This window comes from Leptidea sinapis, chromosome 47, assembly GCF_905404315.1.
Source record: "Leptidea sinapis chromosome 47, ilLepSina1.1, whole genome shotgun sequence".
In the NCBI taxonomy this organism is placed as follows: Eukaryota; Metazoa; Arthropoda; class Insecta; order Lepidoptera; family Pieridae; genus Leptidea; species Leptidea sinapis.
This window is the reverse complement of record NC_066311.1, coordinates 7,106,631-7,119,475: the sequence shown is the minus strand read 5'-3', so window position 1 is coordinate 7,119,475 and position 12,845 is coordinate 7,106,631. Positions and strand designations below refer to the sequence as shown.

General features: G+C 35.1%; 1 protein-coding gene across 1 annotated transcript; it reads right to left on the bottom strand.

Moving 5' to 3' along the window:
• Positions 1 to 1,756: 1,756 nt before the first annotated feature.
• On the bottom strand, positions 1,757 to 2,446 carry LOC126978066 (NADH-ubiquinone oxidoreductase chain 4-like; the record flags this gene model as incomplete). Its single annotated transcript, XM_050826778.1, is given in 1 exon segment — positions 1,757 to 2,446. A coding segment is annotated over 1 exon segment (690 nt), but the record flags the coding sequence as incomplete, so codon positions are not given.
• Positions 2,447 to 12,845: the final 10,399 nt, after the last annotated feature.

Below are 12,845 nucleotides of genomic sequence, written 5' to 3'. Positions count from 1 at the left end.
TACTCGAACGGTTGGCTGAGTTGCAAGAGCGCTCGGACGGAAACCGAGAGGTCGTGGGTCGAGAACCGCATCGTTGATACATTTTGGTTACAATTTTAATTTGTATAATTAATCCCAGAAGTGTATCACTTTAAAACTCTAAACCTCTCATAATATGTTTTGGTTTAAAAATCTGTCTAACAGGGAAAGATAGAAGGGTTGGTGGTATGCAAACCCAACGACAGAGATCTACTGAGGAACTTCGAGTCAGCGCTCAGATTCGGGAAGCCTGTTCTGCTGGAAAATGTTGGTCAGGAACTCGACCCTGCGTTGGATCCTGTGCTTAAGGTAATGCAATCAAATCAAAATCCAAACACACGTGGGTAAAAATTTGTATTAATAAATTTTTTTTTTCAAAGTTATTTACTTTTGCATTGCTTCCGAAAGTTTGATTGCTCTTTTGATACGAAGTGGCAACAAAATCATTGCTACTCTTTCAATATTCTTACAGTTTAAACATTTTATTGCAAGATGCAAGCTGACGCAACGTAATTACTCGATCATATTACCTAACTTTAAATTATTTAAGTTAAAACAGAAGTATATATATAATACGAATCAGAAACAACTCATCTTTCTATCTATAATTTTTGTATCTTATCTTTCTATTCAAGACAAAAAAGTAAAAGTCGAGTGATCAGATTAATTTATAATATAACAGCCGTTCCCGAATTGTAAAAAGAAATAAATTAAACAATAAAAAAATAATAAAAACCATCTAAGATAAATTTCGCATCGAATGGTGGTAGTTTCATGTCGATACGATCAGTGGTTTAAGCGTGAAAGTGCCTCAAACAAAGACCATTTTCATTATACATATATAGTTAGATATATTAATAGATTAACAACATAAATTATATTTTATAATTACATATTCTAGATTGGTTGTGAACAGAATTAATAAAGTTTTTTAAGACTTTTATTAATTAAAATAAATTTTCTAAGATTTGTTTCTATATTTAGTGCCTTATAACTCTTATTTTTTTTAATTTTATCAAGTAAAGTGGGCCGTAGTTACACTACACTTCTACAAAATATACTTTGTTCAAATAGGTTTAATTATTAATGATAAGTGTTGGTGTTTTTATTTTGCAGCGCCAATATTTCCGCCAAGCCGGTCAATTGGTTCTGAAACTCGGAGATTCCCTGATTCCCTTCACGGCCGGATTTCGTCTGTACATCACTACCAAGCTCCCCAACCCAAGATACACTCCTGAGACTTCTGTCAAAGTGCAGATTGTCAACTTTGCTCTAGTGCCAAGGTATTCGTTCTAATTTAAATACATATAAATTGAAAAATTAATATTTTATAAATTAAAAAAGTTACAGAGAGTTTACTAAATATTTTAGAAAATAGAACGAAAGCAGAAAGTCTCGTCCGGATTTAAACCCTGTTTGTTTTATTTGATATTTACCTAAAGCTAGAAAATAGTAAATATTGTGAATAATTTAGCAACTTACTATAAAGACGAAAAATTATAATTAAGGTTTATCAGTTGTTACATTGCAGAAATCCATTGTAAATGATAAAAACGTACCTCCATTATCCTCCAAATTTAACTATCGTCTTTTTAAAGACTTAATATTTAAAATAAATACTAGTAAACATTATTTCTCCACTAATACACCTATAACACTTTTCTCGCTAGTCGAGGTGAAAAGTTGTATGTTTCACTCGAGAGCAATTTTTTTTTTGTCTCGCGCCTTTAAATACTCACTACCTCAGTATATTTATATATAAACCTAAATTATATTCCCCGTGTTGAGAATATGAATATAAATAAAGTCTATACCCAGCTCTAAGAAAAGAAATTATTATTAATATAAATATTCTTATTCAAGATCATCTAATTAGTCTATTCATTAATTCAACTTCCCCTCAAAAATTTATAGAAGGAGGAGCAGCTATATTAGAAATTATTAATAAAGATCACCACAATCTTAATGTAGGTATAAGATTTATTATTCCTTTATTAATAAATAATCTTCGTCTTATAAAACGTTCATAATTTATATTAGATAAACAATATATTCCAGATGAACATAATCCATGACCAATTATTAATAAATAAGATCCTATAAAACCTCATTAATTTATAGTTATAATACCCCCAATTACTAATCCTATATGAGCAACTGATGAATAAGCAATTAGAGATTTTATATCAACTTGACAAAAACATTTTAATCTAATATATACCCCACCTAATAATCTAATTACAATTCAAATAAATCCAATTTTTTTATTAATTTCTTGGAATATAATTAAAACTCGCAATAACCCATAACTCCCTAATTTTAGTATGATTCGAGCTCAAATCATAGACCCTGAAATTGGGGCCTCAACATGAGCCTTAGATAATCATAAATGAACAAAATATATAGGTATTTTCAATAAAAAAACTATAATTATTACTCGCTACGCTCGTGATTCAATTCTAGACTACTTCGCCAATTCATGATTTAAAGTCGGCGCTCGCAGCAAAAAATTTCTTTGCTCACTTATTGAACAAATAACTATTTCAGTGGCCTGGCTGAGCAGCTCCTGTCCATAGTGGTGGCTCAAGAAAGGCCAGATCTTGAGGAACTGCGCGGTCAGCTGATCGTGTCGCGAGCGCAGATGGCCTCCCAATTGGCGGAGATGCAGTCCGCCATCTTGTACGGGCTGTCCAATAGCGAGGGCTCGCCCGTCGACGACGTTCCGCTCATACAGACCCTGGAGGCGATCAAGATCAAGAGTGCTGAAATTTTGGTAAAAGCTATTCATCACAGTGTGTTCATAGATTACATAAATTATTAACACTCATGAAAGTAATAATTACTTTAATTGAAATGGAGCTTAATTGGCAAGATTGTTAATCTTTAAAACGCTTTTTTCTTACTTTTATATAACGGCGTGGCTTAAAGCCGTGTTCCGAATAGCACACAGGTGGAACACACCTGATTCCTGCCGCCGAATGTCACCTTCCCCTACACGCTATAAATTAGGATAATATCATCTGGATGTGTGGCAGTCCGCCACAAGTTGTTCTAGGAACTTTCTTCCACTTACTACAAAGCTGTGGAATGAGCATCCTTGTGCGGTGTTTCCGCGACGACACCACATGGGTAGGCTTAAAAAAAAGCGCTTACACCTTCCTTAAAGGCCGGCAACGGTCATGTGGTTCTTCTGGTGTTGCAAGGGAATGTGGGCGGTGTTCTGTCTCTCGTCTGTCGTCCTTTTCCTTAAAAAAAGGCGATATTCACCAAGTAAAATAAACTCAGCTTCAGGGACTACATTATAAAATATCAATATAACGAGCGCAATCGCGGTCCTGTTCAGACTTTTGGGTTGGCACAACATATCACTTACCATCGGTTGAACATCTAGGATCTCAGTGAATCAAACCTGCTGCCTGCATCGTTGATTATGCTGAGGAACCGCTGTAGACCCCAAACATCCTTCTGGAATGGCGGAATCAGGCTGGGGTGTCGTATAGTAACTTCACTCAGAGCAGAGGACGTGCTCTGCCTAAATAAACACTCTGAGAATCCTACGCCTCTTAAAAGTAATAAGTCATGAGGATATAATTTAAACTTCGGCACAGTAAGGGCACACGTTTCCTAGTTAGTAGCCTCGATTTTTGTAGTAGCCACATCTCAGTTTTAGACATAGGGAGTTAAGGGCATGCGCGGGCGTGCAAGCAGTGGGCACAATAGATTTTAGGATTTAAGTGCATCTAAATCCCCAAATAATAATAATAATTGGTTGAAAATCTTGCTCGTTTTATCATCGCTTTGTATAAAACATTGTTTTTTAAACTTGAATTGCAGATAAAAGTAGAAGATATCGAGCGAACATCTGCTGAAATAGACGAGACACGGCAAGACTATGTGCCGGTCGCCAACCGCGGCCAGATCCTGTTCTTCTGTTTGTCCGGAATGGCCAACGTGGATCCCATGTATCAGTACTCACTCGAGTGGTTCGTCAAGCTGTTTATTAGAAGTATGGCAGAGACGGAACCTAATGGTAACTTATGCAGATAAATATTTATAACATTTTATAAAGTATATGAAATTATACTTTTTGCAAATATTAAAATGCGTTTATTTAAAAAATAGAATCTTGTAGTGCACCAAGATTAATCCCTTAAAATTAAAGTAAAATGCAAAAGTAAACGTATAGTTAAGTAAAACTTGCTTGAATTTTTATGTATTAAAAAAAATAATTGCGTAGTTGATTGAAATTATTATTTTATTATTTTACCTGATTTGCTGCGAAATATTCAACAAGAAAGTTGCGATTAGAAGATGATAATGAAATTCTCAAACGTGTTGACTAATCATGTTGGGTTGAAACTGAAATTTTGATTTACCTACAATATAGAAGACACTTGAGATAAGGAAAAGTTTTTGCGTTCTCTCGATTATCAGGAGAGGAAGTTTCCTCATAGTCTGTTATAATATGACCGACCTAATTTTTATAGTTATCATATGCCCAGACACACGTATATTGCCACTGTTATGCCTCGGAACAAACTATAGTGAACCGTAAGGCGATACGTTTATGATTAAATCGTACTCCGTCGTACGCCCTGCCCTATACAATGCAGTGCCGCTCATTTCTGGAAACTCAAAAATTCTGAGCGGCATTACAATTGCGCTGGTAAGCTTGAGACATAAGATGTTCAGTCTTATTTGTCCAGTATTTTCACTAGCTACGGCGACCTTCAGACCAACGCACAGTAATGCTTACACATTACTGCTTCACGGCAGAAAATGACGCTCATCTATTTACTGTAAGATGTGATGTACTGCTCCATCGAACACTATGCACGCAGATAGTTCTACTGCTGCTAAAGACAATTTACAAAATTAAATTAATAAAAGTGTACGATTTGTATTTTGAGAAGAGTTTTATCTTACAGAGGACATCATCGAACGCGTGGAAATAATTATCGAGCACTTTACGTTCCTCCTGTATCAGAATGTATGCAGAAGTCTGTTTGAACGTCACAAGCTGCTGTTTGCTTTCCTGCTCTGCGCTAGGATACTCCTGGACAAAGGAACTATCAGACATGTTGAGTTTAATTTCCTGCTCAATGGTGCAAAAATTGAACATGTAAGTAGTGATTGGAAAAAAATAAATCATTGTTCGCGATGAACAAAAGAAAGATGGATATCTTCTTAAAGATGTTTATTCGTCTGTCATAACAGGATTACAATTATAGTTTCTTGTGTAGTTCAGGTGTCGTTGAAGTAGGATAGAGTGAATGAATGAAGGTTGTATTTGACAGCTAGATGAAGTATGAAGTATGATTGACAGAGTAGGTAAACGAAGTAATGTTTGAGTTATTTGATGGGTTTAGGTGTATGGCTCGATATAATAATAAAATTTAATTTAATCCAGTCGAGGAAATATGGCGTCGACAATCATTTTCGATTTACACGAGTTTATAATCATTTATAAAATATATTTTATTCAATGTAGTATGAACTAGGTGCACTACTAATTTAAATTTCGTTAGTATCTATTTAATATTCGACGGTACAATGGTATATTGCGAAAGTACTTACCGGATACCACATAATTTGTTTGCACCTTCATCAGTATGCAAACAAATTATGTGGTATATTTGACGCTTCATAAGCGAAAAGCCTTCTTATTAATAACATTGTACCAACTAAATTTGCTCTTCAAGGAGATGGATAATCCCGAACCGAAATGGATATCACCACGGATGTGGCTCGATATGCAGCAATTGGCTTCCATTCCAACGATGCATCAGTTTGTAATGGACTTCACGGAAAATATTAGATTCTTCAAGACGTACTACGATTCCATGAACCCCCACAAGTAATTTTAACAACGATACTAATAATCTTAGTGCTAGTGGTTACAAAAATCGTAGCAATATATATATTTTTTTAATAATTGTAAATATATTCGGAATTCGAACGACTTAATTTCCTAATTAATTTTAATTTATTTGTTGTCATAATTGCCATTTCCCATAGAGCATAAATAAATTTGTTAATCTTGCTTTGTAGCAAGATTAACAAATTTGACGTTTGTACGTCAGAAATATGTGATTCCATCTAATGGTGTCATCCAGGAGCAATCCTAAAAACTTTGTTTGATTTGCTGTGTTAACAATGGCGGTATTATAATTAACATTAAGAAATGGCATTTCGCGTTTAGTTGCGTTAAATTGAACATAATTCGTGTTTGCCAGCTACTATTATCTATCTATCTATACTACTAAACTATGGAAATATCGTCCGCAAAGAGGACACATTTGTATTTTGTTATGTTTATGTCATTAATATAAATTAAAAATAGAAACGGGCCAAGAACACTTCCCTGGGGGACCCCGTATTTAGATAATTTATGTTCAGATGCGTATGACTTCATCTCGTTATTCATATTCATCATGTTTCGTGATGACAACAAATTGAGGTCAGTTTGAAAGGTATGAAGCTAACCATACATGATACCATACCTCTTATACCATGATCTTCAAGTTGAAAGGTCAAAAATAGCCCAGTAGTAAAGTTTTTCTTTTCGAGATTAGATAAGATATTCTGTAGCATAGATTTGTATATATAACAACAAGCATAATTAGTGTAGATCTGTAATCTCTGCCTAGGTGATAGATGTAATTACATGTATATAAGCTATTAAGGCATTTAGATTTTTTAAGTTTCAAATAAATTAAAGAGAACATATTTTTTCTTTGTTGGAAAAAACAAGTATATTCTGTATTTTTATAATTCACGTCGCTGTAATTTTATTAGTGTCTAAAGCTTAGTTTTGGTATTTAATTACAGACTCCCATACCCTAAACCATTGGATACTCAGTTGGACCCGTTCCAAAAACTATTGGTTTTAAAATGTCTCCGGCCGGACAAACTCATACCCGGCTTGCAAGTAAGATACATAATTTCATATACCTATACATATTTTCCAAAGCTTACGTAGAAGAGAATTTTACAAATATTCTTTCGGAGCACAAACCGCCTCGATATCCCTGCAACACATTCCTTGTCCCTTGCAAACCAAAATAATGGACATTGGTCTACTCAATCATCTAACGCAATCGAATATAGTCTGTAAATATAAAAAAAAACCATGACTTCTAAACAAATTATTCAGACAATTTTTCCTTAATAGTTTCTATGTTTAAATATCCGTTCCTTATTAACATCGTGGAATGCTGATGTTCCTTTAATCTTATGTTGGTCTGATCAGCTTAGAGGTCGATTCCGCCAAAAAAGTTCTTTGACCCCATTTTCCTTCCATGGTCCCTTTAGAAGCTGTCTTACTAGATGTGAATCAACATGTCCAATCGTATTTGAAAGACCTGAATCAGGATAAAATTGTAGTATCTAAGTGATTTCTAATTGTGTGCTACTAGATTCAGTACGAGATGCCTCCATTACACTTAACCCTACATTGGGCTTAGTAGTGAGAGAAAACACTTCGATAAAAACATATACATTGGCTTATCAGAGCTTTCGAGGCATAATCTCCAGAACGTGGTTTTGATTTCTACAACGTCCAATAGTTTTGGTACAAATTGAATTGTTTTATAAATCCCAAATGATGATGGTACATATAAAAAACAAATGATGTATTCCAGGACTACGTCGTGGTGGGCCTTGGCGCCAGGTTCGTAGAGCCACAGCCTGCAGACCTGGCAGCACTGTACGCCGAGTCTGATCCTCTAGCACCCATCATTTTCGTACTCTCAACTGGCACTGATCCGGCTGCAGGTACTATACAAATATCGTTGAAATTAAGGATTCTTGGCGCGATAGTATTTTTGTAGGTGTTGATATGTTTATTAGAAAAAGTGTTGGTTTGGTAGAAGCTACAGAATTTACAAAAACTGGTTGATACCATACTTATTGAAACACTGCATCTGCCGCATTACCCAAAATCCAACATATTATATAAGAAATTTTATTGAAGTAGGCGTTACTTTGCGGAAATCCATAATTATCCAAAATTTTTGAGTTTTCTTTAGTGTTATTTCCGCCAATATATTTTGTCTTTAAACAATTCGACACCTGTTTCGCCTCTACACGAGGCATCCTCAGGACAGTTTGAGTCGCCAAAATCTAGCACGAGACTTCCGCTGCTATGTCAGTCCCACTGTCCAACTGTGACAACTTCGCGAAAGAAGTTAATACAATATACCAAATCGCGGTTTCCAACGGCTATACAAAACAGTTAGTGAATAAACTAATTAAAAATAAACAAAAACATTTAATTAATTCAGAACTTTATCCCGTCCCACCACAGTCAAATACCAAATATGTGGGTACTTTGACATATATTGGTCCAATATCAGATAAAATTGCTAAAATATTTAGAAAAAACAATATTAATGTGTCCTTCCGAACAAATCACAATAACAATCGAATATGTAATGGCAAAGATCGATTAAATAATTCCGAAAAATCTGGGTATTATAAACTAAGCTGTGACACTTGTAACGGGGAATATATAGGTCAAACGGGTCGAAATTTCGAAATTAGATTAAGGTCGTCCTCACTTTTGCACTGCAATGCCACTTTGTAGAATTAATTGTTAGCTGCTATATTTATTGCTTTTATTTGCTTACTATAATTACATAACACTACGAAGGCGTTACGTTTATATTTAACCATGTACACCACGGTAAGATTTTCTTGGGCTTCCCTTCTACTTCTTAAATCACGTGTCGCAGATAGTCCTGAGTCGGTGATCCATTTCCTTCACTGCACAGAAACTCCAATTTTAAATCAATCATTATTTAATATATACTTTCTTTTTTGTTTTGTTCCGTAACTTTATTTTATTTTACTTTGTGTATCCTGTGAGTATTTTGTGGAATAAATGTTTTTCCTTTAAAATTACGAAACTATTCATCCAAATTGTACCAAAAATGTGTTTTGTTATTAGATTTACTGAAATTCGCTGAAAAAATGAAGATGGGTAAACGTTTCGAGAGCATTTCACTTGGTCAAGGTCAGGGTCCACTAGCTGAGAATATGATGAAAATTGGATGTGATTTTGGCAACTGGGTGTTCTTTCAGGTACTTTTTAACCACTTGCTAAACTTTTACAGTAGTTACAATTTTCTTATATATTTTTATTTTATCGTCAACACTAGGTAAAATATAAAAGTTTTCGTTATGTAATATTATTACTTATTTCTGCATCTATACTGCGTACTTAAAAAAACATAATCGAAAACCTCTAAGCCTAGCCTCTAGTCCTATGGACATATCACCACATCATATGAATTATGCTTTTCTATGGAGTTCAAATGAGAGTATAGGTCGCCTGATGTTAATTGATCACCACCGCCCACACTCGCCTGCAACACCAGAGGAATGACAGGAGCGTTGACGGCCTTTAAGGAACGTGTACGCGCTTTTTTTTGAAGGTACCCATGTCGCATCATCCCGGAAACACCGGACAAGGAAGCTCGATCCACAGCTTGGTTGTACGTGGAAGAAAGTTCCTTGAAAACCGCACTGTGGAGGAACGCCGCACATCCAGGTGGTGGGGATGATATAAGTATGCTAACTTGTGGGGTGTCGTATACAGGTGGGATTGGGTAGCAAGAATCAGGTTAAACAGCTCTTCGCAACACTCCCCGTAATAGGTTGATACAATGAAGCAACGTCTATACGCAAAGCTAGGTGATCTTGCCGTTCACAGAGCACTTCCCGACAATTCGAGCAGTTCTGCATTGCAATACTTTTGAATATATATAAAAGTTATGTCTCTGGCTATGATCAGCCTTACATATTGAATATCTTACAGAACTGTCACCTATCGCCATCCTGGATGCCGGTTCTTGAACTCAATGTGGAGCACATAATGCCGGAGACGGTGCACAAGGATTTCCGTCTGTGGCTCACATCTACACCCTCGCCATTCTTTCCTGTAGCACTGCTGCAGAACGGTATCTAACAAACACATTTCCAAATTATTGATCTTAACTCAAATTTTTTATATATTTATTTTCAGAACACATACATTTAAGCTTTATACACTAAAATGTTATAAGCAAAGATCTGTATGTAAGTTCATAAATATTTAAATGTTCATGAAACGATCCTACTTTATTCTTACACTTGCCCCCTAAATGACTTATACAGATTTTTATTATGTAAAGCTAATAACCAAAATGTCGAATTTCACGTTTCAAAAGCATAGGACTTTCATAAAACCTTCGACGCCCCCTTTCTCATATCCGTTTCTTAGCTAATACTGTTCCTAGAAAGAACCTACCTCCCAAATTTCAACTTTGTAGCCTTTGTAGTTTCTGAGATTTCGTGATTAGTCAGTTAGTCAGACAGTGAGTGAACGGTATTTCGCTTTTATGTATAAATATTAAGCGCAAGGCTGGAAAAATACTAACAAAAGTATAAAATAGCGAGTAATACCTTTTCATGGGAGCAGAGATACATATTTATTTGTATGCATCTCCAACAGTTGTACATATTAACTTACATCTAACACATGCCTTATATCTTAACTTTTGTATGTACTACCAATTATAGGAGAACACTGATTTGTTCTGGAATGATTTCCATTAAAATAATAGTGACTGAAATTTGCATTTAAGGTGACTAAAAACTACTTAAGTATCCTAGAAATAATATGTAATAGTTGGAAAAATATTGTTTTCTGAACAAGAACAAAAGTTGAATATAGTAAAAGTTAATTACTAATTAATTGGCTAGATCACTATTAGTAGTTAATGATTTCCTCGTGCCGGCCGAAGGTACCTAATATTCAAAAGGATAAGCAATATTGTGTGCAGAAACTTGGGGCACTCAGAAAGTTTTGAAAAAAAGTTCTCTCCACCAGCCTATCTATAAATTCTCACACGTCTAAAACAGCTTTCGAAACACTTTTTCCAGTCTGCCGCAGGCACCTCTTTCGAACCTTCTTGAACGCTGGAGCATTTTCAGGGGACTAAAACTGGTTAGATGTTTTATTTTAGGGAATAAAAAGAAGTCACACAATGCTAGATCAGGACTGTAAGGAGGGTGAACAGTGACTTTTACCGGTGTGGTGTCCAGGAAGTCCCTTGTTTTGAGCGCAGAGAACGCGGGCGCGTTGTCGTGGTTAAGAAATAGCCTGCGGTGCGAATAAAATTTAAAATCATAAAAAATCATAGCACGTAAATGTTCCCGTTGTAAATCCATTTTTCAATGAGATACGATAATTTAGCTCTCAAATAATATGAAGGGATAATTGAAATTCGAACGATAATATTTTTACTCATATCACATATTTTTAAATAATTACAACTAGTCAGGGCTTAATGCATTAAAACTTTTTTTCACATAACTTTCTGAGTGGTCTATTACCGTATGTTTTCTTTATAGGTGCTCATGGTCACAAAACACTAATATTATTTGAAAAATATAGACATAACAATCAAAACATTATATATGTTTCATTGATGATTTTTTAAGTTATGTCAGAGCGTGATTCACCAATGTTAGCGATTCCGCCGAGGGTGTAGTTTTCACGGAGAGGCAAGAGGCAAATCCGAGGGTTCAATCAACCAAAGTAGGAGAATCTCATTTTTACTGAGTTGTTATATTTAGAGTCACTAAATTTTGAGCACATTAGAAATTATGTAATTTTTCCAATATGAACTGCCGGCGGAACCACTTTAAAACTGGATTTACATACAAAGTTTCCCTCTGAATATGTATTAACAATTTTATGACATCCCTACTGATATTATAAATGTGAATGTTAGCTTATGTTACGCTTTCACGCCTAAACCACTGAACCGATTTCCATGACACAAGAGCTTGGGAAAGGATATAGGCCACCTTTTATCGCGAATAGAAGGATTGGCGGGGTTGAAATAGGGGATGGAGGTATGTATGAAAGTTCGTCATTATCGAAGATAACACCATGAAAATTTGTATTTAGGCACTTGATAAGTAATAAATAAATATTTATGCTGGAGTTTTTAAAATTTAGACCTGTGTGGGGATGAAAAAGGGGGATGAAAGTTCTATAGTTGGTAGCTTATAAAAATGTATTAACCACAGCAGTTTCTATGTGTATTATTTGCAAAGTGAGTATGTTACAATATAAAAATTGCTGCCGAAAGTAACTATTGCACGCGTACGAAGTCGCGGGTAAAAGCTAGTCTGATTGTACAGGATACAAAATGACAGTAGAACCTCCCCGCGGCATCAAAGCGAACTTGTTGAAGGCCTACATGAACCAAGTGCCGGACTTTTTGGATTACTTCAACTCCAGTGACAGCAAAGTACCCAATTTCAAGGTAATTTATTAATATTAAGTTTAATTCTGGTATATTGCTCCGTAATCATAACATTAGTGAAAAGGGTTGCACTTTTAGGGACATCTATTGGCGGTAAAACATGGCAAACTGGCGTAGCGTGGCTTGGCTAGGCTCCGTATAAAAATTTGCTTGGGGCTCTTATGAAGGGTAAAGATTTCTTAAAAAAGAAAAAAAATGTTTGTATAAAATTAGAAGAAGTATTTATTCATAATTATCTATCGGTCACTTTTCCAAATTCTTTACAATGTGTAAATATTTCATATTACAGTGTATATTTTATTTAAAAAAATTAAATTTACACTTTCCTTGCCTTTTTGTCGGTAAGCAGCAAAAGTTTTTGAAGTTATACTTCTTTAGGCGCGTAATGAAAAAATGATGAGAGTGAAATTTTAAGAGGCTCGCGCATCACTGTAACACAAAAGTAACAGGTTGAAGTTGGTTGCTAAAATTTTCTGACTTTTGCGACATTCATTTTTTTTTTTGGTT